The following is a 26,797-nucleotide window of genomic DNA, read 5'->3' on the forward strand; positions in this document are numbered from 1 at the left end:
TTTGGAAGATAAATAGTATAAATATACAGTATCTCTTATTATTATGCTATCAATCATTCCTGTTGAGATACTTTAAAGATAACTGCCAGATGTTGTTATTACAGTTACTATTATAAGCCACTGTATATTTATGATGGATGCAGTAAAGCCTGTACAATATAAACCATTCCAATACAATAGCCTTCAAGTAACGACCAGTTTGTGAAAATTGCAATGCTTTGTTGTGTGCATCATAAACGTGGTCAAAAACTCAATCACACTTAACAATATGATGCAGCTGAATTACCTCAAACCATGGTCTTACCTCAGTGTTAAATCAACATTTCACAGGCAAAATCTCAGCAAGAATTGAGCACTAAATCTTTATAAAGGGAGTCGGTGATGATGCTTTTATTGTACCCACCCACTGTAAATTCAGAGCAGTCACATGGCAGTGTCTGTCTATTGTCTGTATTTCAATATAATTTATTATCCCACAGAGATAAACCATAGTGTTTCTCCAGGTTTCTGCATAAACAGCTGGCAGCTCTGTTTTTTTACTCACTTAAGAAGAATGACTCTATGGATGGAAATGCCGGTCTGACAGTCAGTCCACAACTTAGGTCCAGATTGAAATATGACAACAAGTGAGGATGGCTCCAGAGGATGAACCTTATAGACTTTGGTAATTCTTTGACATTCCCTTTAGTATCAATGTTGAGGTTGAGATTTGTGTTTTTTGTCTCTGACTTTTCATCAAAAATTTTATTTGTCCAATACTTTGATTTACCTGCAAAATACCTGAAAATGACATTCCCATCTGTACTTTGTGATTTGGTTGAACTACTGTGGATAAGGTCAGACTTAATATGGTAAAACCTGCAAATTATTCTTCTAATGTAACATTTAAATTACATTTTTATATTACTGATACATAATATCTTCTTGGAAAAGCATGTCTCTCTTTTGTATTTTTAGTGGATATTATTAGTCACTCTGCTGATCTTTATTCAGTGTTCAGGATGCTAGTGCTCCCCTGCTAATGTGTTACCTGTGACACTCACCATGTTGCCGCTGGGGGGTGGCGGCAGGTCAGGACAGTTTGCTGTAACTGTGTTTTAGCATCATGTTTGGTCATTTACTTACAGTATAATGTTATCTAGCAGGGGTTTGTGCTGGGAAGTAACTAGCTACAGTTAAGTATTGTACTAAAGTACAATTTCAAGGTACTCATACTTTTTGCTGATTGGTTTTTACATATTATATAGCTTTATACATCTACCCCCCTGCATTTCAAAGGGAAATTACAGGGAAATTACAGTTACAGTATGATCCACAAATAAAATATGATGCATTGAGACATAGAGACATAGATTAAACTACCCTGCAGAATATAAAGTATGTTATAAGCGCCACATGACCAACAACGTTAAAACCCTAATTAAGTATTTCGAGGTATTGCTACTTCTTCACCACTGGCCAGATCCTCCTGAGCTGTAGTTGTAAAAATGTAAGAATTTGAAACACTTTCTTCAGGTATTCAGTTTAGGAGGTTTTTAAAGGCTACATGCAGGTAGTGAATACACACCCCAGGGGGTAAATCAGGTTAACGACTAACAAGGTCACACCAGGTAAGCATATTAAAGTTGAAAGTAAAAAAACAAAATGACAAATCCTAATCCTATCCTGCCAATGACTTCTGATGCTGTTCTGGTTGGATTTCATTGACTTAAAAATGGCAACAATTTAATACCTTTATTTAGAGCAGGGTAGATGATAGCTACTGTAGATTGATATGTTTGTCTAGGCGTTATTGAAGTATGGGTTCGGCTCCCACCTAAGGGATTTCCTGCTTGTGTGTCTCTCTGCAGGCGTCCTACACAGGAGTATCTCAGCTGCTTAAGGATTGCATTTCCATGTGGGGATTTTAGCTTTTTTTTCTCAAGGTATTAGGGAAAAACCGTAAACAGTTGATTATTATTTGTATTTTTCCCCTTAGCCAATTGTCCATAATCCCTGTGGAGGAGCTTAAGAGTTAGATTTCTGGCATGCATGGCCCTATCTTTATATAACGGCCGTGGACAAATGGAGTGTGTCTCGTTTTGACTGAACCGCACATTCAGGCCGGAAGGCAAAGACAAGCCAGTGATTTAAGCAGAGAAGAAAGCCACCCAGACAGTTAGCATTGATAAAGGTGGACAATGCAATCAATTTCAGATGCAGCTTAGTCTCATTTACTTGCACACACTGACTCTCTTTCACATGCAAGGAAACGCACATGACACACACACATCATTTACATTCCTGATGTGTTGCAGATGTGGTGATGTTGGATGCTCTGGTCCTTTCTGTCCTCTTGAGGTCATAGGGGGATCATGCCTGAACATCCCAGGAGACAGATCCAGCAGCCTGTCTAATGTGACATTCAATTACCTCCAAAGGTGAGGTGGTCTCATTCGGATTCAAAAATCAATTTTGTGTGGACTTTGCTAGAGTTCGCTCTTCCTCACGATTTTGTGTACACATTGGCGACAGAAAACAAGCTGCGCCGCCGTTGTTCCAACTCCCATCGTCTTTTCTATGAAATGGCATCCATCAAAGTTAATGGGCTGTAATCATCACCACAAATACACTGTCACACGTCCCACTGCTCGATCCTGAGTATTCAACTCCCAGTCAATGGGATGTAAAGAGTGACAAGTGTGAGGAACACAATTTCCCATATCATTAACAACTCCAAGTGAGAAGTGGAAGCGAATCTCGAAACTTTGCCATTTTTCAAAATTTTAAAAACTCGTCCATTTGCACAGCATCTCTGGAGACTGCAGAGGAGAAACATTTATTAGATGTGCATGTGACATACAGTCAATACTACTGACACTGTGTTTCAGGCACCCATCAACGTTGTCATCTTGTGATATAATTCTTATTAAAATATGTCACTTGCTACCGACAGATCTGCTGTGTGGTAGATAGATTAATTTTCCTAGTAGCCAATCCTGCCAGCTTTATATCAGATATCAGCGTATACTGTATATCTACTTATCTCCAAGCTGTATGCTTCTGGACTTCTGATTATACATCACGCATACACACACACACACACATATACACAGTCTACTCTTTCAGTGCCTGGTATGGCAGCGCTCCAAGAAGGCTGTCCCTGATGTATTTGTATGTTTGATAGGATGTTTTAGCCATAGCTTCCCCAGAAGACAGTTTGTAGACCTCAACAGATGGAGAAGTCCAATTAGAAAGCAGCTGAATGAATGGGAGAAATGGGAGACAAAACGTTCCAACTCTCTTTCTCTCCCTCAGGACAGACAGCTAATCTTAGAGTACAGGTACAAAACCAACATCACTTCTGTTTTAGAGGGGAAACATTGGGGAAAAAAGAAAAATAAAAGGTAAAAAGCAGGCACAAAAAAGACATTGATTTGATTTCTTAACACCACACAGTCAAAGAGGAAGGTACTGAATTTGATACAGCTCGCTCTCGCTCCACATCTACAGTATGTATAAATATCTCCTTCTGTTGTCTGATTCTTCAAGGGCAGACGTCCCACAAAGCAATTGCCTTGCCATCAGCCAAGACCAAAAAAAGGAGAAGAAATGAAAAAGTGCTTAAATATAGCAACCCCCTGGGATAGTGGGAGGGAGGGCGTGCTGTAGTGTGATTAAAATGAATAACCTTCATTCAGTCACGATTGTTAACGGTACATTCAAATGTGCTGTCTGTGGTGGAGCCAAAGTTGTGCCTTTACTCCGCCTGTCTTCAGAGTGTTAACATCATTATGCATCAGGAGGCCTGTCCTCTGCGGTGACAAAGATGCTGAAGTTATAAATAATGGGAGTTGTGTCATTAAGTACACATACTTTCTCCCGCTGGCCCAGGGTCAGTTCAATTCAGGCTTCAGCCACCCCTGCTGTGAGAGCACAGGCATGGCAATAAACCTGTTGATGACTGATAGATTGTGTGGATGCAAGACCAATTTTCATTGGCAAAATGACCTTTTGGTTGTGGTGTTGTTGTTCCGCACATGGCCCTGAGTTATTATTTTTCGTGTCTTTTTTTGATTTGACAGGAGAAGTCTCGTGGAGTGAAATGGAAAAAGTAATGATGTCCCCATGCGCATGAAGTAGCGTGGTGCAGGTGGGGAGATGGTGGATATGGCTGCAGCTAGCAGCTCTGCTCTGCCCCAGGGGCCAGTCAGCAGCTGTTAGAAGAGATGCAGCTCTTCCCAATACTTCCCCACAGGTTCTCGCTGGTTCCTGGTACTCGCTGTTATCTGGGCTCACTGCTGTCGCCAGTCTGGCTGCTGTCCACACTCTCAGAGAGAGCGCTCAGTACATTTTTACGCTTCACCACACTTTCTGTCTCATCCCAACCTCCGCTATTCCCCCCAGTTTCACTGTGAGATTTTGAAGTGTTCCTTTGAACTTGCAGCTGTTTTTTTTAAATGGTTGGAATTTGTAGCTTGATGTTTGTTTCAAAGACGCTAATTTTAAATGCTTCCTTCTGTAGTACGACAAACAATCTGAGGCCATTTCTGTATTGAGTTCTGTGTGTACTCACAGAATGCCGTACAAGGAATTAACTATCCTGAATGTGCGAGTAGCTTTGTTCTGTACAAGAAGCAAACCTGAAAATGAGAGGCTGCAGCTGTTTGGTGTAAAAAGCTGATATAGACATTTTAAACTTGCAACTCAAACAGAATCTAGAAGTTTTTGGTTGTTGAGCATGAGGAAAATCGATTCTTTCTCCCCAACACATATTATCCGGAGACTTCCTTCCCTCCAAACTCCAAAATATTCGACCTGCTTGATTTGCTTGCCCTATTTCTTTATCTTTTGTTGTATCATTAATGTGTCCACAGACTGCAGATTGATGTCTACACAATTAGTCAGTTAATAGTTTGAAAGAACAATCCCAATATAAAGTCTGCTCACTGGCTTTTTCAGAGCTTTCAAACCTATTACGCACAATCTTCGTCAGAGGATGGAGTTTGTTCTGTTGTCATGAAGATGAATCTGTTGACATTCGAGCTCAGTTTTGATATCAAGACATTTGCCAATTACAGCTTCTCAAATGAGATGAAGTGCTGCTTTTCTTTGTCTTTTATAATTGGAAATTAATTAACCTTTGGGTTTTGGTCAAGACATCACCTTACCTTCCTGCTTTGTAAATGGTGATGGGCATTTTCAATTATTCTTGGACATCAGCATTTAATAGTTTAAACAGTCGACCATTTAAAGCGTTACTCTAGTGATTTAGTATTGCATTTTCATACAAAATACCATACAACTGTTTTTACAAGCTGAGTAGTACTGATCCTTAGTAGATTTCCCTTAAAACAAAAAAGCAATGAATAGATTAATTGATACTGAACACTTTACATAAATACAGGCCTTAATGGCCAATTGATAAAACTGGCATATTTAAATTAAAAAGCATGTAAATGTTTCTTTACTATGAATGCAGTACTACCGAACACAAGTCAAAGAGGCCAAAATCTGATGACACTGTTCTCTGCCATTAAAAAAGCAGATTTTTAGATACTGTAGCTCATGAATGCACACGCTGCAAACTCAGAGTTAAGGGGCCATTTGGTGGAGCGAGCTGATATCCAGCGGCTGCTCTGTGTGGAATCGCACATCAAAGTTAATCTTGCACCGTCTGCTCTGGCGCCACGGAGCACTAATCTGCTGTCAGTGTGATGAGGCTCCTGGACCAGCTCCCCTTTCCAACACAGAGGCACTAATCCGCAAGACCTTTCACGTTTTTCCCTCGTCTCTATCATCTGACCACACAACAAAGGTCATAGGGGTCACTTTGAAATCTCATTTGGATTGACCATTAGCTTAGGTTCTAATGTACAGTATGTTTCAGTACTGTTCCTGTTGTTCTGTTTCCTTGTTGTGAGCATCATCCCGATTACGCTTTTTCAAGAGCTTTTTTTGAACTTCAGAGACTGGAATTTTACATTATTGAATACATTATTAACACTGCTATTGCTAATGCTGCTACTGTTTTTTTTTTAAAAATTAGTCATCTCTAAATTTCAGCGTTTTCACCTTTTAACACCACCTCAGGCCTTCACGTGCCAGAGGTGTGGTACTGTAACTCGCTTTCTGCCCGATCAAAGCTTTTGGTGTTCAAGAAAATGCCACCACTCTCTCACCCGCATGCCGATTAACCTATGATGAATACGGAATGAGTTCATTAGCATAATCGCTTGAGTGTCTGATGATTTCATTTCATTATCATGTTCTCTCATAATCCATAGCTCTGGCACCCCTTCGTGCTTCCAACCCCTCTTTCATGTTCCTTTGCCCTCCCCATTCAGCCACGAAGAAGTGTAATTGCATTATCAAAGTATTATACTGATGTTGTGGGAATATATTTTTAGCCCTTGGCTCTCTGAAATAATGTAAGGAGAACGGGCAGAAATCTAAACATGGAGTGACAAATTACTTTGATCAACGTTTGAGTTTACACTGGTTTCATCATGTCCTGACAGATTGAAGACTTGCATCATCCAGACCTCCCTCTAACACACACAAATAATTATTCTCTCTTATTTGTGTGTTTGTTGAATAGCATGCTTTTTTATGGGTCCATGTTGATACTTAACCTTTGTAAAAATTCTATTAATACAGAACAGCCATTCATCTAGTAATCAAAAGATATCGCCACAAGGAATTGGTCGTAATCATGACGATGAGGAGCTGAAGTAGAGGTGACTTGGCATATAATAGCAGTGAAATAGGGGTACTTTTTTGCATAGGACAGCAGTTGTTTCTCAAGTGTCAGCAGGTGTAGATGGAGAGACTGGAGAAGGAGCAGAAGAAAAGAAAAATGTCAAGCAGGGCTGTGCTAGCACTGCATGATAATAGAAGAGGAGGAGGAAAAAGAAAGAGAATGAAGCGTTTCATCTCCAACTCATAGTTAGAGGCAGGCAGGTCCAGGCAGAGGAAGGGTGAGTCAAAGTCAGGAATGGAAGAGCAGTAGAGAGGAAAGCTTTTTATCATCCCTCACTCTTAAGAAGATCTCCCAAATGAGAGAGGGCGTGCATGCTAATGTCAAAGCCGCAGTGATAACTAGCCGCCTGGTTTCGCGGGGTGAGGGTTAAGCTGGGATTTGGAGGGCTGAGGGAATACATGTTTGATATGTGAGCAAGAGAGAGCTGAGGTGCCTTTGCCAGTGCTATACGTAGGGGATTATTCTATATGGTTTATCTGCGTCTGCATAGTTAAATGAGAGGAATTTTATTGGCTGTGTGTAGTTCCTGAGATTCCTGGGTGAACGTTCAGCTGGAAGATCAAAGCCAAATTGACACTGCTGCATCAGAAAGTCTTCATTTACAATGTGTTAACACTGACTGGCATGAAGCCATACATGCTATGGCTGTTACCTTGAACTTTGCATGCTAACCTTCAGCACTACCCACCGCCTTTCACAAATCTGCAGAGACTGGATCTCGGTTGGATTGCGGATAGAATGAAAAAAACTCACATCTCTCACATCTGCTCCACACATTTTACTGCATTTCATCATCCAGTCAGAACAATGTAGTCCACAGAGTCGGTGATGTTCACCTATCTCAAAGTTGTCCTTCCCTGTAGCTATTGTTCGCAGTTACTCATACTCGAGCGCTCTGTTTTTCCTACCACACGCATTACGCCAGGCAGTGCGGTCCGCTGGCTCCCTCCTATCTCTGCTTTCCCATCTCCCCATTATGTTGTGTAGTTCTGCCAGCCTCTCCTTCTCTCCCTTATCACCTGCAGTGAAAATCTAGCAGGCTAATCCCAACGCCTGTGGGATTCCCCCCTCTATAATGATGTATATCTGAGGGATAGCATCAGAGCAGAGTCCTATCAGCCCACACACTCTTAATCCCATCAGTCTTTGGTGTCCAAACCCAAGAGAGGCAGCGTTTTGGATGTTGTGCTCCCGGCCTGCAGCCAGAGATGCAGTGCAGAACATCAGGGGTGATACGTGGTGTTTAGGGATCATGTTGGAGATCATGTTCATTTATTGTGCTTCTGATTCTGAAACCTTGCGGTATAGCTCCCTGAGGATTGCATTGCAGTGGTACATACAGTACTGTAGCTGAGCCTCTGCATTGAAAAATTCTTGCACCAATGATGCTGCCAGTCTCTGTGGCATTACAGACATTTTATTTGCACTTTTTTCAGTCTTTTCGTGGTGGAGAGAATGTACTTAATATTTTAACATGCTGTCCGAAACACAAAACAGATTTACATTTGGTTCATCAATAATATATGTATGTGGTACACCAGAGAGAGTTTTCCTTTATTCCACTAGCGTCACTTAATCCTTGTTTATCTGTAAATGCAGCAATCTCTGTTTGCTGCATTTCTCTTTTTTCTCTTGGTGGTCAGATTCATGATGCCTATTGGCACAGAAAAGAATGATCATATAGCCTTCTTGTTTTTATGAACTAAATTTTTTATGAGGGCTCTTAATATGACATAACCACCCTCAAGACCTCTCTGGCAGTACTCTATAAATCTTGCGGTCTTCACAAATACACCCCAGAAAATTTATATCTTCTTGTCACTCATGTTAGTACGCCTGACATGCAGGCAGTATAATCCATTTTCTTGAGATTCTAAATTCAAAGTTGTACGAGCATGATGGAGTTCTGGAGGAAAATTACATTTTTTGTGGTACATCTATTATTTAACTGTCAGCAAGGGTGAATATTGTGCGCTTTCAGCCTCGTGGAGAACGTACAGAGAACCGTATTGTCATGGAGCACTGCTCCATTTGCTCCTTGTCATGGCTTGTAAAAAATAAAAAATGGAGCCCTTCTCGGTTGGTCAGCATGAGGCTTCATCACTTCTATGTCAAATCCTGAGATAAGATTTTAATGTTGTGTCCACCCTGATGCTCTCTTATCCTCTGTGGTAGCTTTACATTTCACATCACGCCCGACCCCAGAGATGTCACCACTTCTGATACAGTATCTGATACTTCCCAACCTTGCCACTATCCCCGTGTCCCTGTGCAAGTTTAATGCCTCTCTCTGTCATTATCAACTTTTGATTGGTACGGTCAGTGACAGTATCAGGAGTTTCAGGATAATTGACAGGTTTTGGTCTCACAGGTTTGGAGGGCTTGTCTGTGCTGTGGAAGCCATTGAACTGTGAAACTGAACGAGTGAATTACCTCAGGAAGCAGTGATAGGGAGCTTGGTGTGCGATGGGATGTTTGGTGAAGGTCAAACAGAAAATCATGCATTTACAGAATTATCAAAGACATGCTGAGGACACCTGATGCAGAGAGCATGTTTGGAATTTACCAATCTCGTTTTTTTGAAATGATAAAAAATGCTAATGCTCTGTCAGACAAAAAATGGTTGACCTTGCCATTTTTTCCTGATAAAGTGCTTTTTCAAACGACTGCCTTGCTTTAGCATCTCAAACAGCATCTCATAGTAAGTTCATTGTAACTCTACATGCACAACAGCTGCCGGTGAGTCCAATGAATGTGTCTCAGTACGATTTCCCCTGCTTGCAGATAACAAGGGACAAATGCTGAGTGGGATGTGAAGTTAAACCAATCTCATGGAAGAAGGTGAGATTGAAATTAATTTAAGATTCAGATTATCAGATTGCAGGCCCCTCAGTAATTATTGCCATGAAACGACGCGGATAGATGGTGCATGAGATAGGACAGTGTGCTTAATTCATCTGGATTCTAATCAGCTGACGAGTCAAAATGCTTAATGTATTAATCAAATTAGTTTCATACCATTGCTTCTCGTTGAAATATCAAAGAGGAGTAGATCAAAGTGCGGTTAGATGAAATAGAGATTTAATGTCTTTACCATGACGGATTTAATAGGATGGCACCTTGCAGTCTGGCAGCTTTGGTATCTTCATCACAGGATTTTTATTCATCTGAACACCTTGACCTTGATCACTCACATCAGTGGAATTGAATACTCTGAGGCCGTTTGAGTATCAGTCTCTCCCTTTGCTTTTATTAATGCACTTTACTACAGTCTCTTCTGTGGGAGGCGAGATAGTTTCATGGTAAAACCCAGGAAGAGAGAGCTAGAAGTACCATGACAGAGGTGCCAGTGGGTGATTGGATTTTAACGCTGTTGACAAAGCCCTCTCAGCTGAAAGATCTGCCACAATCCTCCTTGGATCCTAATTGTCAGCACTGCTAAGCTGTTGGCGATGATCTCGACTGGCATGTGAGTTGGTGGGACAGCAGGACTTACTTTAGACCTCTATGATTACATCAGAAACTTGAGCCTGTGCTCACTTAAGAGGGGCTTGTATGTAAGTATTGCCTTTCTCCTGCCAACCACCAAACTCTTTAATAGGTTGGTTTATTTGTGTGTGGTGTGGACCGGGCAGCTTAAATGACCAGAAAAAGTCAGGTTTTTACAATTTAGTCTCATTTTACCTGAAAACATTTAATTTCATTTCGCTTGATTTTAGAAAAAAAAAGGCTTGCCCTTTTTCTGAGAGGAGAAATAAACAAATGACGTGTTTGTAAAGTCATCCAGATATGTGTGTTTTTTTTTTTTTCTTCTCTCACTTCCCACTAACCAGATGGCAGTCAGATTTCAGACACAGGGTTCTGGAAGACAATCAAGGAACAAGATTGCTTTTTTAGGAAGGGGGATTGGTTTAACTAGATGTCAAATTAAAGGCCCTGCCACACACATTCACACATACACACATACACACACACACAAATAAATACATGTTCTCGTGACTGCTTCTGTGTGTGTGTGTGTGTGTGTTCCTGTGCGTCTCAGGCGTGTCCATGTCTTTGGGTGTTGGCACTCGCTGTGAGGCGATGAGGTCATGTACAGAAATCTGTCTCAGAGCACCCCCTGATGGAATACCGCACCGCTCTTGAGGTCAGCCGCACAAACTCTGCCACGCAGGTTGATACAGGGACTCATGAATGTTTGATTGGTCTATTATCCAAGCCGGGCGGGGACATTCATCCCCCGGTTCTGGAATTCAAATATTCCTTTTAGTTTGACATTTCTCCTACAACGTCTGAGGCGAACCCCCAGTTTCACTGTCTCCCACTGCGCCGGGCTTCATCTGCAATGCTGTCATCTCACTCTGGGACAATTCTACAGGATGCGCCGTTTTTAAGAGCAGTGCGAGTGCAAGCACAGTATGGTTTCAGGTGGGTGGAACTGGGGAATTGATACTCAGTCATTCCGACACCCCTCTTCCTCCTCTGCAGGGTGGATAAAGATCTGGCCATCCATCTTTGTGTCTCACCCATGTCAGTTCGGGGTAGAAAACGTAGGTACCTGGTAGTCAGAGACAACAAGAACAAAGCAGCAACATTACTTTAATCTCTTGCTGCTGTTAATTCCTACCTCTGCCATCATCCAGGAGGCAGAGCTTTGTGTATCTCAGCTTCCCCCTTATGAACAATCCATCACTGTTAGTGCTTCTCTCCAGAGTGCGCTTGCTCCTGTCTTTTTTTCACCTTCTTACTACTATGCTTTGCTTTCAAACGACGATGCTCACTGAAAGAACTGCAATGCATTATATTCCACAGTTGACTGTACAGACTTATTTTCTCATCCAGCAGCATCTTGCCATTCCTCCCACTGGAATAAAACACATGTGAGCAGTCACATTTATATGAGGCAATGCTGCCCTGCATTTTTTATGTGGATCTCTTAATAGGCTTTCAACAGTACATCCGGAATCTATAATTGACACCTGCTGTCAGGCTTCGTCGGTGATTACGTAGGAAAATGACTTGACCTGTAATGAACTGTAAAACTAATGACATCTGTGTGAGATTACTCAACTTGAAAGCAAACTGTTGTACATGAGGTCCCATCAAGCGTGATATTAAAATGTCCACTTTTACATCTTTCCGCCCAAGCTCTGTAAAAGCCCAGGCTGTTGGGCCCAACGTGATGGAAACCTGAGGCTAATGACTCAAGCAGACGGCCGTGGGCATTAGACAACTTCATTTATGAAATAGTCAACCTCCCGTGTAGCGATACATTCACATTACCCTGCCTCACTTGAGAGACGCGCTGCTGTCACAGCCACTGAGCAATGCTGATGTCCTTTCCTACCTGCATTCATCTTACTCTCAGGAGGTAATGGTCTTCTCAGGTCATTTGCGCATTAGGGTCTCGATCATTCATCTCACCCACCTGCAATCCTGTGGATTGCTGGTCCTCTGCAGCACAGAGAGGGATGTTTTGAAGACAAGGAAAACATACACAATGTGAGTCATTCATTTGGTCTGCTTTTTAAACCCCAGTGCTGCCTGTGGTCTAACATGCACGCACGGGGGTATTCATGAACATGCAAGTTATATTCAAATAGTTTGTGTGTATAATTTGCAGGCTTGTGCCTATTAATTGCCTTGGAGAAATCAGGGCTTGCTCCCTTATGTTTTTATTTTTTTATTTTTATCATGTTGAATGATAATCACCTCTCTGTGCAGCAACAGAATATCACCATGTTTGTGGCTGGATGTTAGGCTTGTTAGTCTTGGTTGTAATGCCTGTTAAGTGGCTCTGGAGGTGTCTGCTAATGTAAAGAAAGTGAGACTATGAAGATAGTTTGATTTTAGCTTTACCTTTAGCACAGACAGGTCTGACTGCCTGTGAGAAGACAGGCACATTAATCTCTTTAATGAGGATGATTCAGTCCCATCTGACATATATACAACCATTAATCTGTTCCTGCTGAATGTAGCCTGTTCAACATTTTGTATGATGAAAAATTACATGCTTTTGCTTAGGTACACCATCAGATCAGTGTTGTGCACGATTTCCAAAGAGCTGTTTTTCTCTTTATCTCAAACATGAATTGTTTGAATGTGATTACACTGTATCTACATTCAATATTCGAGGTCCATTATGATGTGAGAAGAAGAACGAAACACAAAAGTGGCTGTTGCTGAGGCCCACGATCATAAACGATCTCTCTAGGGTTCAGCATCACACTGTTCCCTTCCCCTTTTGCTTTTACTCGATGTGATACTACTCCCTGTATCTTTCACAAGCTGTTTGGCTAACGGAGGTCACAGGGGATATGTAGCACGTTTGGTCACGATGTGAAAGCATTAGCCGGTGCCAGCAGGTGTGTAATTATATATGAAACAGGGTTTTAAAAGAGGAGCATCACGTTGGCATGTAGAAAGTAGGCCAGGAAGCAGAGACTTCAGAATAAGTCCTATTTATTCCTCACCCACTTCAAATGTGTGACTTCTTATTTGAAGTTGTGAAATAATCCAAGGTCACTGTAACTATTTCAAGACTATTAAAAATAACATTAAACCCACAAGCAACTTAACATGATAAAACAAGCCTGTGAGCGTATTCTTTAAAAGGAATATGTTTTTTTCCTTGTTTTCCTACCCTGTGTGCTCACTGTTGTCTGTTTTCTGTGTTTCAGGTACGGTGACATGGTGCCAAAAACAATCGTGGGGAAGGTGTTTGGGTCCATATGCTCTCTGAGTGGGGTGCTGGTCATCGCCTTGCCTGTCCCTGTCATAGTGTCAAACTTCAGCCGTATCTACCACCAAAGCCAGCGGGCGGAGAAACGACGAGCCCAAAGGGTACTGACTCTCCCCCTCCCTCCGCCTCTCCCTTCCTTTTTCTCTCTATCTCTCTGTATTTTGCCTCTATCTGCCTCTTTCCACTGTCCCTGTCTTATCCACACGTAGCAGAATGACAGGGCAAACACTATCTTCCAGAATATTAATCTTTTATTGTGCTTCTGTGTATGTGTGTATTGGGTGGGCTAAACCTGCTTGAGTATATTTCAGTGGGAGAGAGAAATAAGAGAGGGAATGACAATGACTGAACAAATGATCTTCAGAGTTTTGTGTCAGCAGCTTTTCAATAGCAATATGTGCATTTCTTTCTAAAAGTGTTTGCTAAGGCAGAATTTCCTAATCGTAGATATAAGCATAGCCTCTCCCTACTAAATACTGTGGCTGCCAGAGGGAGACAGAGCCAATTAGTGTGACAGACAAAGCGTCAGAGGCTAAAACAGAGGTCTGTTTGTTCAAACAGAAAACTCGGCTTGCTAGAATCCGTGCTGCGAAGATTCGAGGCACTAATGCCTATATGCGCTACAAACAAAATGGGCTCCTGATCGACTCACTGGAGGAGGTAACGGGGCCAAGCAGCGGCTTGGGGGCTGACTGACCGGGGCCTCGCTGACGCTTGCATGCCGCTCTGCTCGGGGGGCCATGCCACCACACACAGGGGGAGGGAGGGGGGCTTCTCATGCTGTAACACAGGGGCTGCTGTCATTCCAGTGCTTCAGTGTGATCGTCCTCTCTCTTACATCACACCTCTCAGCTGCAGCATTGACATGCTTCGTCAACACTCTTTCTCTGTCCATACAGCAGGAGGGCCAAGCAGGCACACTTGCCTTCTGGTGGAGCACAGCCATTACAGTCACACTGACTCATGACCAAGCTCTGCATGTCTGTCCAACAGGGTTTGGAGGGGAAGGAGTGAACCAAAGGCCTCCTGGACAGTAGGTCGCCTATGGAGGCTGTCTGCACAGCCTGCATCTCCTCTAAACTCTGTTTTTGATCTGCTGAGTGTTCTGTGTGTTATTTCTAGAGCATCCAGGTTGTAGTGCAGACTAACACAACATACCTTCCATCCCAGAGCCGTGCAGAGCTTCATCTAAGCCTGTAGTGTAGTTGTGGTCCAGAATCTGTGCTGTGTTTGGTGCAGTCTGTTCGATCTGTGTCTAGGTGTGCCACTGCTGTTGCACTGAAATGAGTTGAGTTCTAATTTGACTTCTCTGGTCCTTCTCACGAAATCAGCAAGAGAATGGCAAAACCAAGTCTATCAGTGAAACATGTTGTAATTAGCCACTGTCTCTGTGCATCTCTAAAACATCTCCATCTCACTAGGTTCTCAGTAGATTGGCTGCCGTGCTACAGATCAGCATTTCAACCCTCAATGCTTTGTGTACTCTCCACTACATCACCGAGCCACTAGCTGTTGCCTGAGACTCTGTTTCCATGCAGAGTCTGAGCCTGCTCATCTTCACTGTTTCTTTTGTTTTTACCCTGTGTGTTCCAAGGCCTCCAAGGAGGCAGGACAAGCCCTGGTGGGGAAGGCCGCCAGCCCTCCTTTTGAGAGCCAACATCATCACCTGCTGCACTGTCTGGAGAAAACCACGGTAAAATCCCTTTTTTTCCCTGAAACTCAAAAGCTGTGTCCACTGGAAAACACACAGTCACTCTGGCATCTTTCATTTTTACTATCTTGGTAACAGACTTTAAAGTTTAAAATAGCTCACTTTAAAAAATAGTTCCTTTTGTGTTAAATTGCATCACCCCTGCAGTCTGTGCTGTATCATCAGTAGTGCCAGGCTGTTACAGTGTATTGCAAATAGAAACAAAGTAAGTTTTTTCAACCATGTACAAACTGTAGAATCTATTTCACATGCAACATGAGTTAAAAATAGCTTTAAATGGGGCTGGGAAATGTTGAGTCCCCTTGCCAGCAACATGCCAAAGATAACATGACTCTGCCAGCCAGTAACATTATTCCTTCCAAACAAACCAGCATACTTCATTTTACACTATCTATAATTCAGAGACGTAAGAGCCTCTTTAATGCTCGGCTGTGACATGTGAGTTTTACACTTGCAGCTCTAAACCCCGTACAGAGACATGGACAGGCAGTAAATCAGTGTTCCTCCACACAGACGACCCCCCCCCCCCCCCCCCCCCCCAGTAAAAGGTTTGCGGTTTGTCGTCTGGGAAAAGCTCCATAAAGGCTTCATGCCATTCAGATGGCAGCGTACATGTGTACATCAGGCATCTCTCATGGTGTGCATTTTAGATGGCAGAGAGTAGAGCAGAAGTGACATAGGGAAGGTGTAAGAAAGGGGGCATGATTCAGGGCATGGCATCAGACTCTGCGTGGTGTCACTCTGCCACCTGCTGGCAGAGTCTGAAACACACTTGGAACCTGACCTTCAAGTCATGCTCATTTGTCACAGGGATAACAGTTGTGAATGTTTTCACAGATGGCACTTAATATGGACATCTGGGCCAATATATTTCTATTCCCTTGATGATTCATTTTCCAATTATTAAACAATTTTGCTGTGGATTCTGTTCAGTCTGTTTAGTCTTTACTGTGAAACATCTTTATTCATTATTTAGCAGAGCCAATCAGTGATGTAATAGAGTGATTCATGAGCAACATTGAATCCAAATTTCTGCTGTCTCCCTCTGCAGAATCATGAGTTTGTGGACGAGCAGACGTTTCAGGCCAACTGCATGGAGATCTCTGTGATGAACAAGTCGGGCTCCCGTGCCTCTTCCCTGTCCTCGTCTCCGCACGGCCTCAGCTCGTGCTGCTCTCGACGCCACAGGAAGAAGAGCAGCTTCAGCCTGCCCAGCACAAACAACCAGGAGCTCAGCACCATACAGATAAGAGAGAGGCCAGTGGTCAACAGGTAGTCCATCTGTTTTGCTCTTTTTCTCTTTCTAAATCTCTCTTTCTCAGCTCACTCACACCAAAAGCATATGCGTGCAAACCTGTATTATAAGATAAGCTAAACTTTATTTATTCCATGCAGGGAAATTGAATAATAAAAAACCTGTGATTTTCCTAAAGGGCCAGTTCAGTCAAGTTATGGAAAATCTTGTCTTTTTTTTTACTTACCGTCTATCTGATACATCTACAGTTGTTTCTGCAGATAGTTTTGGTTTTATTTGTCCTTGTTTCTGTCTCTGAGATTTCCGCTTCCAAACCAATACAGTGGAAATGAATTGAATTTTGCTGGTAGTGCTTAAAGTAAAAGTGAAAAACAACATGTCCCTCTGGAGACAATGTTCCAGTTATTCTGGACAAACCACAGAACTGTGAATAATCTTCAGTGAAAATACTTTCTACCGAAGAAGTAGTCCCTAATCTCTGTGAAAACTGTTGACAGCTTGTTCTGCGGATTATCCAGAGCAACAAGGACACTGTATCTGGAAAGGGGGGTTTGCCGTTGAATGTATTTTTTCTGTGTTGTAAGCAGCACAAGCCTCCATTATGTTGGGGCACAAAATTCTCAAGTACAGAAAGTACAACCTAAACTACCTGAGTTCATTAAGTGAGAAAATGGAGAAAATCATAAATTGGGTGAAGTGATACCCATTGATGTTGGTGTGAAAGAATTCATAGAGAAGTGAAAATTGCAAATTCTTTTACATGAGATTCCTCGCCATTACACAAGATAATGGTAATGGTTTTGAGTCTGAAACTTGATGGGACTGTACACACACACTCAATGAGAAACTGAATGTGTCTATGTGCATCCAAAATATATTTATTATATAGATGTTTATAGTATGATTTTTTACATGATGGACTATATATCAAAGAGAGTTGCATGTGAGATATACTGTACAGAATAGTCAGCCTGGACTGTTGGTTTCATATACACCTGTCCCTCACTATACTCTCCACAGACAAAAGCTGCAGAAGTCCAGAGATATACCTTAATGAGCAACAGACTATTTCATAAAAATGGCTTTTATATAGTTTAAGAATGTATAAAAGGACTCTGTGTAGTACAGGCTTTGTGTAATACCAGTACATTCACAAGGTCAGGCCTCTCACCCTCTTTCATCCTGTTTTTTTTTTTTTTTTTGACAGCCGCTCCAGCCTGAATGCCAAACTCGATGAGACTGTGCCCTTGAAATGTGACGAACCTTACATCACTCCCTCCATGGTCAGCCTATCTGCCCCGGTGGTGACCTCATCAGACGGGGACAGCTCCACCACCACCACCGCATACTCTCAGAGCAACATTGTCCGAGTATCTGCCTTGTAGATGTCATGCCTATCTTATCAGCTAACTGGTCTCAAGAAGCACCAGATGCTGAGGAGAGGGACCACCGAGCATCAACCTGCCATAATCTAGAGGGATTATAAGATTAGCAGAGGTCGGGGTTTTTTGAAGTAGTGATCTCATCTGATGTCAAACTCTGCATGGTATTAGAATGATGTGGATGGCTGCCTTGGAATAAAAGCGACCAGCAGATCTTGCTCCATTAAGCACAGCAGAGCAAGGAAGTATTGGGATTGCGTGGTTATCGTTGTTGCCTAAACATACTGAAAAAAAAAAACTTTATTTTTGAATATGTAATGTAGGTGTATTTGTTGTCTTCTGACTCAGAGGAGGAAAAGCAGTTGTTTAAAGGTCATTGTTGATGGCCTCTGATGACAAAGCACACATATTCATTACCTGACGGCCATATTTGTGAATATTAGAACAGTCTGCGTACACATTAGAAACATTCACCTCACTCACCACCCCGTTAAATAGACTGTTTTAAAAACCCCTTAATTAACTGGTTTCTAATAGTCCCCCTCACTGTTGTAAATTCAGAAAGCATACATCCACAGGAATGAATTACTGTTGTGAATAATCATTAACTGACTCATTAACTGGTTGATGTCATCGCTTGATGAGTAAAATATACTACGCATCCTGACATGTTTGTGAAATGTGCAAGTGAAAGTCAAAATGACAAAATCTGTGTTAGCTTACATATTTGACATTCTGATATGGATCTATGTGAAAGCCACTGTCATCGATTAATAATTGATATTGAGAAATATACAGGGTACATATTAGTTAGGTTACAAGGTAGAAATATAAGTGACACTTAACTAATACTAACCCTAATGTGGACGCATAGTATTGACCTGGAAAACCACACGTTGAACATCAATTCCACTGAGCTCCTCTTAAATTATAATATTCAAAGGTGAGACTTGGTAGATTTCACTGTGTTAAAGGGCCATTTTGTACATTTTTCATATTGTAAATATCTCAGTTAGAACTTTATCAACCGCGTTTGAAGTTGGCTCCTCTTATTTCTAGATTTAGTTGACAGTTGTTGGCATACTATTTCTGTCTGTTAACTGGTTGAATTAAGGATTTGCATGCTGTCATTGCAGAATTCTGTTTTATTCAAGTATGTCTCTGCTTCTTGTTGGAGGTTTGTCAGTAAAAATGAGATTGATGGAAGGAAACACAATGAGGCTGGTATGTTATGATGTAAATTCTGCAACACTTTGCTTTTAATGAAATACAAATCTTGTCATGGAGTACATATATAAAGGGTAAGGAGATGGCAAATAATCACACATTGTGCATTTGGTGCAGTGGATAGAATAAATACTGTAGCTCTACTGAAACATCCATTAAATGACCCATGTCTTTTTTTAATTAAACTAAAACACAATTAGGTGGATTTCATAATGTTTTTTTTCCCCTGCTGACTCAAAGAGCATCACTAATAACAAGGGATGGGGTAATAATTAGGTGCTGCTGGAGGACATGTGAGGACCTGACTGGCCCAGTGGTGGGTCCTGGCTGAATGGTCTCTGGAGACAAACAAGCAGGCCCCACTGATTGTTTGACACAGAACTCAGCAGATTCCCCCTGCTGAGCTGATTGTGTCTGTACAGGCTGCTTCTCACAGCATGCAGTGCCTCTGCTCTGCAGTGTTTAGTAACTGCTGAGAAGTCAGCCTGCATAAAATCTAAGATAACACAGCGGCGTATAAAATAATGGGCCTCCTGTACCCAAATAAAAATTCACACTCTGGCATCTGGGGTTTAATTCAGTTAATATTTGAACAATGACTAGACAAATGTTAACCATTTTAATATTCAGTTACACAGTGAATATTGAATATGGTCATTTGGTCTGGTGCCACTCAAAGGTTGACACAAGTGGAAATATTATCATGTCTTTCTGAATGTGGACTTAAACTTATTCTTTAGCTTGTAAAACTCGGTCCGAAACTGAGGGTTCACTGCAGCGTATATTATTGGGTCACTCAGTGAAGTGATGCAGGCAACAGACACTGACAGGATCTCCACATCCTGAATGATCTTTATCTGAAAAAAACAGCAGAGAATTTAAAAAGTGTTAGAGATCACAAACTTTGTGCTGTGGTAACCCTGGGCTCGGGCCACATGCGGTCAGTTGATATGCAGACGAGGTCATAGGAATTTATATATAAATGTGTATAGCTCTGTAAATGAACCAACTATTTATGTATAATCCATTCTGACTGTCCAATGCTCTTGAAAATACAAGCTAAAAGCATGTCATAGTTAGATTTGCACCCTCACAGTTTTAGAATTGCTGGCATCATGATGTTTTTGGGACTAAAAGTGAGTTCACAGGTCAGAAACAGTTGAGAACCCCTGCTTTAGACACTAAAAGCATAGACATTCAGTTACAACAAACAAAAACCTTGTCTTACACTTTCTGACTTATAAAATGCCAGGAAAAGTTGCATCTTTACTTCTACAAACACTTACCTGTGTATTCTTGTTTTTGTGAACAGCAATATTCACCAGGATAGTTGTAATCAGTGGAAGCCAGAATAAGAGGAAGGTTATGATTATATAGCCAGCACGCTTGGCCATTTTACCTTCCTTCTTTTTTTTGGCTCTCTCTTTATTCGCTTTTGAAGGCATCATGCAAACAGCTCCTTCAACTTCTACATTTTTGTTTGGTGCTTCTGTTTCAGGGCATTGCTTGAGACTGGCGGTAATGAAGACACTTGATCTACTGTGGTAACAGCCTGCGTTTCTCCTCCATTGCTGCTGGTAACTTGCTTTGGTTCAATCAGTAACACAGCAGTGGATTCAGGATTTTCTGACTCTGCAGAGCAGGGTACATGGGTGCTGGTTTCTTTCATTTCAGAGGGTGCTTTGTCAATTTTCACTTTCTCTTTGGACTGGGTTTCTGTGTCGAAATTGCTTGACACCTTCTGTGGCTTTGTCGTTGAGCTCTTAACACTGCTATCAGCACCTCCATTTGATGGTTTTACTTCAACTCTTGTGGCACAGGGGTTGGACTGCTCTGTCATAAAAGGCTTCTCCTCAGCCTGCACTGCAGTCTGCATTGCAGGAGGGCAAGGTTGTTCTGTTTCCAAGTTAGTTATCTCCACTGTATTTTTTGATTGTTTCTTATCCTCTGAGCTGGAGACACATTGTGCAGTGTTTGTTGAGGTCAGTAGAACATTTGAAGAGTCTTTTCTTGATGGATTTGGTTCAGCTTGTGTCACCAAATTCATGGTCCGGTTTTGCTCAGACTTTCCATTTTCCACAACTGCGGTTTCTTCTTTCTTCTCTTTATCTTCTGTTTTGGTCTTTTTAGTAAGTGGGACAGTACCTTTATCAAATATTTTGCGATTGTGTGATCTCACAAGGGTAAATATGCGAGCATAGAATCCAATAATGACACTGAAGCAAGCTGCCCACAGTGGGAACAGCATGTAAAGTCCAAAGGTGTCATAAGAGGATGGTGTGTCTCTCTGTGATCCCTTGCATCTCACATACACGGGTGAGTCCCTCACAAATATGAGACAAAGAACAGCCGCCAGGATAGCCAAGGTCCATGTGAGAGGGATCAGCACTGTAATCCGTTTTCTTCGTTGACTTGTTTTGAAGGGTTGTGCGATGGCCTGGTACCTCTCTGCGCTTATGCATGCCAGCGTTAACAGCTGGATGCAGCAGCTGAAGGAGAAAGAGGCCACTTGTGCATCGCAGATCATCTCGTCCACATGTCCTTTCTGATGCACAGCCATAACAATGGCTAAGAGGATAGGGCAGTCGATTACACACCGCAGAATGTCTATGATGGCAAGATTCACCACAAGTGCATTATTTGAAGTTTGCAGTGATTTTTGGTGATAAACTGCCAGTATCACAAAAATATTTGCTGCAATTCCCACAACAGAGGTTATCAACAGGATCAAGCTGTGTGCCACTACGAAGGTGATGTCGACGTATTCCTCCCAAAAGGTGCTGTTCCCAGAGTCCCATGCAGAGGTAGGCTTGGATCTCATCTCAAAGTTCAGAAAGTCAACATGTTTAGTTCTGTGTCTTCATTCTCGACAAGCTGAGCAAGCATACATTAAGGCGACTGGTTCTCCACTGAATGAATAACATAAGTGAACCTGTAGCTTGGACAAGTTACGCCAAAGTATCCGCCTTTTTCATTATCACTCCACAGCACAAGCAGGTCACCTGGGAGTCCTCACTGTTCACATTCATTAAAAACTGTGCTGTGTATTCACAGCAGAGACAACTGGAAAAAAAGGATGGCTGTTAATTGAAAACCAGTTACGTCACTATTGTCTCTATCCCAATATCCAACTTTAAAAAGCCAACCAGGGGCTCACAGTGATTCATTTCATTTAATACAGTACCTCACAGAGGTTAAAAGCTTTGCATTAAGCATGCCAGATGGATGACTTGGGAGTTCTTGAGTTGGCTCAGGAAATAAAGGGAGCTATGCTGCTGGATTATAGCATGACATTGTGTAATCCTGTTTGGAGATAAAGTGTGAAATGCTCTTTGCTTCAGATGTGCAAGCTTATGGACTATGCCAAATCTGGGATTAGATCAACACAATACATTTTCCTCCTGACCACCCTACAAATTAGACTGATCAAATGTCTCTCAGAAGTCATATAGATGTCAAACTGTTTGGTTCTAACAAATAACTGTAAACATTCTGGGACACCATAAACTGAGACAAACTGACACACCAATATTTAGAATTAGATTTCAATGTACAATATTTACATCAAGGTGTGTCAAACAAGTGGGAAGGAACAGGACAAACTGAAATTTACCCTTACTATTTTTAAAAAATATATTTTATAACCAACAAAACTAAGCTAGTGAAAAAAAAGCTTAACGAATCTACAAAAGGACAATTCAAAACACTGCAGAGTGGGTACCCACCACTAGCCTAGTGTATGTGCGGACATATAAATGACTTATGGGTGCACAGTGCACAGTAAAAGGCAGGCCAAACTATGTCTAAAATGCAGATGTACTCAGTACAGTTGTCAAAGAGAGAGTGGACTCTCTTCATCCATTGCATTGTCCTTGTATTGGGAGTTGATGCAGTGAATTGGATGACTGGATTTCAGTCTGACCAATGACAGACTGATCTGTTGAGGACCAGTTGATCATAATTGATGGTGCAGTGAACAAGCAAGGGAGTGAGGACAAAGTAGTAACATGCACATGATACATGGTAATATTTTTGTCAGTTTTTGTAAAAATAAGTATAGATTGTCAGATTCACTGATACTATTGCAAAGTTTATTCTGTTGGTGAAAAGTTAATGACCTGAATGATGATTTAATACTAAATATAATAAAATCATCACACACGAAAAGAAAAATATGAACCGAATAAAAAAACATAACAATAAAGTAAATCAACAAATAATAAACAATCAATAAAATTCTAAATCATTGTTGCTAGCACTAACTCAACAATTAGAATTCTCTTTAATTGTGTCCTTTCACTTCATCTTTATTCACTGATTCATATTAATCTTTACTGCAGTGACTCAGTGTGGGCTCAGGCCTGTGCCATGTGAGACACGATGTCCTGGGTTTGAATTAGACCCAGAGACTTTGTCCTTATGTCATCTTTCTGTGAACTGTCTAATCCCTGTCTGAACTGTCGATAAAGATTAAGAGGAAAAAACAAAACAAAAGCAACAACAACAAATAATACGAATACAGAATTGTCAGACCGCAGAGCAGGCTAACCAAGAAAAATGAAAGTCTTTTACTGCCTGACTGACTCACCAACAGGTGTTGTTCAAGGTGAGGGCTACAGCAGGCTCGCTTTACAAGTGTTTTTGAGTATTGCAAAAATAATGAGGATATTATGTTGCCTTTGTTGTTTCCCTGCTACTGAAAAATAATTGTACTGAGCAAATCCCGTATTCACACAGGTGCTTATAAGGAAAATTACACCTATATACACTGCAGCAATGTAATATTGTTTTGTGCAGCAGACATCTGGTGTGTGTGTGTTGGCAAAAGGCAGGACTTATTGCATAATCCACAATAAGTAAAATTATTTGGCCTAGCTGTCAGTGTTGATTGGATGATGGAGCTGGCTGCTGTTGACTTTAATTTTATTTATTTGCATAATAATATTACATAGGAAGAGGTGCTGTGCAGTATATCTTAGATAAAATAAAATCAGAGCACAAAGCTTTGTAATATAAAAAGTCTACTATATGTATGAATCAATATTTCATTACCCAACTCCCTGAAAATGTTAATCACAAAGTAACTTTCAGGCAGGAGGAAGTGACTTCTCACGCTACACAAAAACAGGTCCGGTGCACTTTATTTATGAACAAAAAAAGGTCAGGGGTCAAAGGTCTGACTTCCTCACAGTGTCTCTCTGTGGTGGGCTTGCCCAGTCTTCTTAAAAATGCATATAAATGAAAGAAATACAAATTGAAACATTCATTTCAGTCTGTTTCTGTTTGGCTAGCGCACGCACACATGCAAACAGCAAAATGAAAAAGGTAATAGTTTATTGATCTAAACAAATCACAGAAATAAAAAGAACTTAATGATTGAGGGATGGAGGAAAAAAGGGATGGACAGTACAGGGACACCTTTTGTCAAAACAAAGTAGTCTCAAAAGGAGATCAAACAAAAGATGAACAAAATAAGCTCTTTTTCAGTATTATTGATTTGGATTGCATTACCGCATACACTAAGGTTTCCCTGTTATTTTGTCCACCTTCTGAATGTCAGCGATAAGTCTCTGAGCTGATTCTGTTCTCATCTGGCTACAGTGAGGACCTCTCTGAAAGACATGAGCCTGTAGATGTGCAGGTCTGTGTCCTTGACGAGGCACCAAGAAACACTGACAACCACGGCTTCTTTATTTATTTTTTTAGCTGGAGAAAGTCACAGAGGCAACACCTTGCTGTGTGTGTTGAAATTCCTGCTTAGGGAAGTCAATTGGCGCCTCCTGTTCAAGGTACTCATGTTGATGCTGATGCTTGGGGGCCCGTGGGGGATGTAGCGGCCGCATGACAGCACCTCCAGAGTGGAGTCGCGGAACTGTTAGACATAAAGATGTGTAAAACACCCTGTCAGGAAATATATGAGCATTCATCAAGATATGCAAATATGCATTCTTTGTGCTTCTTATCTTTGTTCACACTCAAGCTTTGCATCTCAATTCCACTGTAGATGCACGCTTCAGCTGCTTACCTGTTTGTTGGAAAGGAAGTAGATGATTGGATTATAGACAGGGCTGGTCTTGGCAAAGTACATGGGCATGGTTGCAACCAGTGGAGGGATGTAGAGCTCTGGATCCACAACTACCACCACTGACAGTGCTGTGTAGGGCAGCCAGCAAGCAAAAAAAGCTATAATCATGGCCAGGACCATACTGATGGCGTGATCGTTCTCCTTCTGGCTGGAACGCCCACCCTGGAGCTCCACGCTCCTGTTCAGCTACAAGTAGAGAACAAATTTGACCCCCGTTAAAAGCTAATAACTTGTTTTAGTTTGTAGGTGGTGGATTGCAAGCAAATGAGGACAGGACGGTGGTATGAGTTTTCAGTCTTGTTTTAATGGTGTGAAAGTGTGATAAATATGCAGGAGCTGCACTGAACCCACCTTATTCATGGATGTAAGCACTTTGGAGTAGCAATAGATGATGACCGCAACAGGGAGAATGAAGCAGAGGAGCGTGTAGAGCACAAGGTAGCTGTAGTTGCTCCACGATCTCTCCTCCCAGGCCAGAGAGCAGGAGGTCTGGACTCCCTCTGGTCCATAGGAGCTCCAGCCGAACAACGGAGTCACAGCCCAGAACAGGCAGAAGGCCCAGACAAACAGCAGCCCAATGATGCTTCTCCGCATGCTCAGCTTGAAACCAGCTTTCGGCTTGCACACCACGTTGTACCGCTCATAGGCGAGCAGGGTCAGAGTGCAGAGAGACACCAGACCTAGAAGAGCAAAAAGTCTTAACTTGTTCTGTAGTTTGATCATTTGTCATGCAGTACATCCCGTAACAACTGAGCAAACTCCATTCAATGAGAAGACCATGAGATGTTGTTGAAAGCTCTGGAAAACTTCGTATCATGATTTGTTTGCTTCCAAAGTCAAATCAGAATAACAAATTTTTTTAAACGTAACATAATATTTGAAAGATCCATTTTTGTAAAACTAGAATTAATTCGGTGATAAACTGAACAATCAGGTGGCATTTCATCTTTTAAAATTTTGCACATTATGTCTCTCAATAGCAGACCTCCAGGGACAGAGAAAGCTGCTTTGTTCCAAAGTCTCAAAGGTCAACATAAAACAAACTCCACATCTCCACTTACCAAAATAATTGACAGCAAATCCTTGAAACACACAGGCTGCGTGGCCAATGAAGAAAGAGCCTTGGTAGTTAGTGATGGTGACGACCAAGGAGCCGCACAGGCCTATCATGAGGTCAGACACTGCGAGGCTGAGGATAAAGACGGTCATGGGCTGGAGCAGAGCCGGGCTCCTGAGCAGCACAGTTATCACGAGACCGTTGTTAAAAATCGTCAGCAATGTGTTGATGAACATGAGGAAAGAAAGAATACTGTAGCCCAGCCGAGGGAAGATCGTGGGTGCCACGGTTACCATCTCGGCGTGGACGGACGGAGGGTGAGAGCCAGGGCTCCACGGGGTGCTGTTCGTGTCCATGGTGCCTAAATGAAGTCCAGGTGAAACAACTGTGAGGCCAGAGACTGAAGCCCCGAACTCTCTGCCTGGCTCAGGACACCGCGTCATTGATATTATCAGTTCTGATCCCTGTCCAACCACTCGGCTCTTCTTATTTCCAAGATCTCTAGACTATGCACCTGTTCTGATAGAGAAAGCCCCAAATGCAATATGGGAAATTGGTCCTTAACACGATTTGGAGATTAATCCCAACAAACCCGC

At 41.8% G+C, this 26,797-nt stretch overlaps 3 protein-coding genes across 5 annotated transcripts in view; 1 reads left to right on the top strand and 2 right to left on the bottom strand.

The window, feature by feature from the left end:
• LOC108888496 (potassium voltage-gated channel subfamily D member 2) overlaps nucleotides 1-19,210 on the top strand; it is a 30,782-nt gene extending 11,572 nt beyond the window's left edge. For 2 of the 3 annotated variants that reach the window (XM_018684490.2, XM_018684489.2), the window contains exons 3-7: nucleotides 13,423-13,585; nucleotides 14,046-14,144; nucleotides 15,079-15,177; nucleotides 16,247-16,467; nucleotides 17,658-19,210. In XM_018684490.2, the coding sequence (XP_018540006.1) occupies nucleotides 13,423-13,585; nucleotides 14,046-14,144; nucleotides 15,079-15,177; nucleotides 16,247-16,467; nucleotides 17,658-17,835 (760 nt within the window). In that variant the 3' untranslated portion in view covers nucleotides 17,836-19,210. The remainder of the gene's footprint in view (nucleotides 1-13,422; nucleotides 13,586-14,045; nucleotides 14,145-15,078; nucleotides 15,178-16,246; nucleotides 16,468-17,657) is intronic. The other variant, XM_018684491.2, reaches the window with a different exon arrangement.
• Nucleotides 19,211-20,454: 1,244 nt separating this feature from the next.
• LOC108888497 (dopamine D2-like receptor) lies at nucleotides 20,455-22,864 on the bottom strand. The gene has a single exon (XM_018684492.2). The coding sequence runs from the start codon at nucleotides 21,878-21,880 to the stop codon at nucleotides 20,528-20,530; it is 1,353 nt and encodes a 450-aa protein (XP_018540008.2). The 5' UTR covers nucleotides 21,881-22,864; the 3' UTR covers nucleotides 20,455-20,527.
• A 1,592-nt stretch (nucleotides 22,865-24,456) lies between these two features.
• On the bottom strand, nucleotides 24,457-26,710 carry LOC108888487 (parapinopsin-like). The gene is made up of 4 exons (XM_018684476.2): nucleotides 26,206-26,710; nucleotides 25,496-25,824; nucleotides 25,085-25,330; nucleotides 24,457-24,931 (listed from the first exon to the last, which is right to left on the bottom strand). The coding sequence occupies exons 1-4, from the start codon at nucleotides 26,642-26,644 to the stop codon at nucleotides 24,776-24,778; spliced, it is 1,170 nt and encodes a 389-aa protein (XP_018539992.1). The 5' UTR covers nucleotides 26,645-26,710; the 3' UTR covers nucleotides 24,457-24,775.
• Between the last annotated feature and the right edge of the window lie 87 nt (nucleotides 26,711-26,797).

The sequence above is a fragment of the Lates calcarifer genome, linkage group LG10 (assembly GCF_001640805.2).
Source record: "Lates calcarifer isolate ASB-BC8 linkage group LG10, TLL_Latcal_v3, whole genome shotgun sequence".
Lineage (NCBI taxonomy): Eukaryota > Metazoa > Chordata > Actinopteri > Centropomidae > Lates > Lates calcarifer.

Bases quoted from the DNA above. Each gene is read 5' to 3' on its own strand.
- LOC108888487 (XM_018684476.2), bottom strand. From the start codon at position 26,644: ATGACGCGGTGTCCTGAGCCAGGCAGAGAGTTCGGGGCTTCAGTCTCT. The intron at 25,331-25,495 runs GTGGGTTCAGTG...CTCTACTTGTAG, and splicing joins TGCTTACATCCATGAATAAG to CTGAACAGGAGCGTGGAGCT. The intron at 24,932-25,084 runs GTAAGCAGCTGA...TATGTCTAACAG, and splicing joins ACTTCCTTTCCAACAAACAG to TTCCGCGACTCCACTCTGGA.
- LOC108888497 (XM_018684492.2), bottom strand. From the start codon at position 21,880: ATGAGATCCAAGCCTACCTCTGCATGGGACTCTGGGAACAGCACCTTT.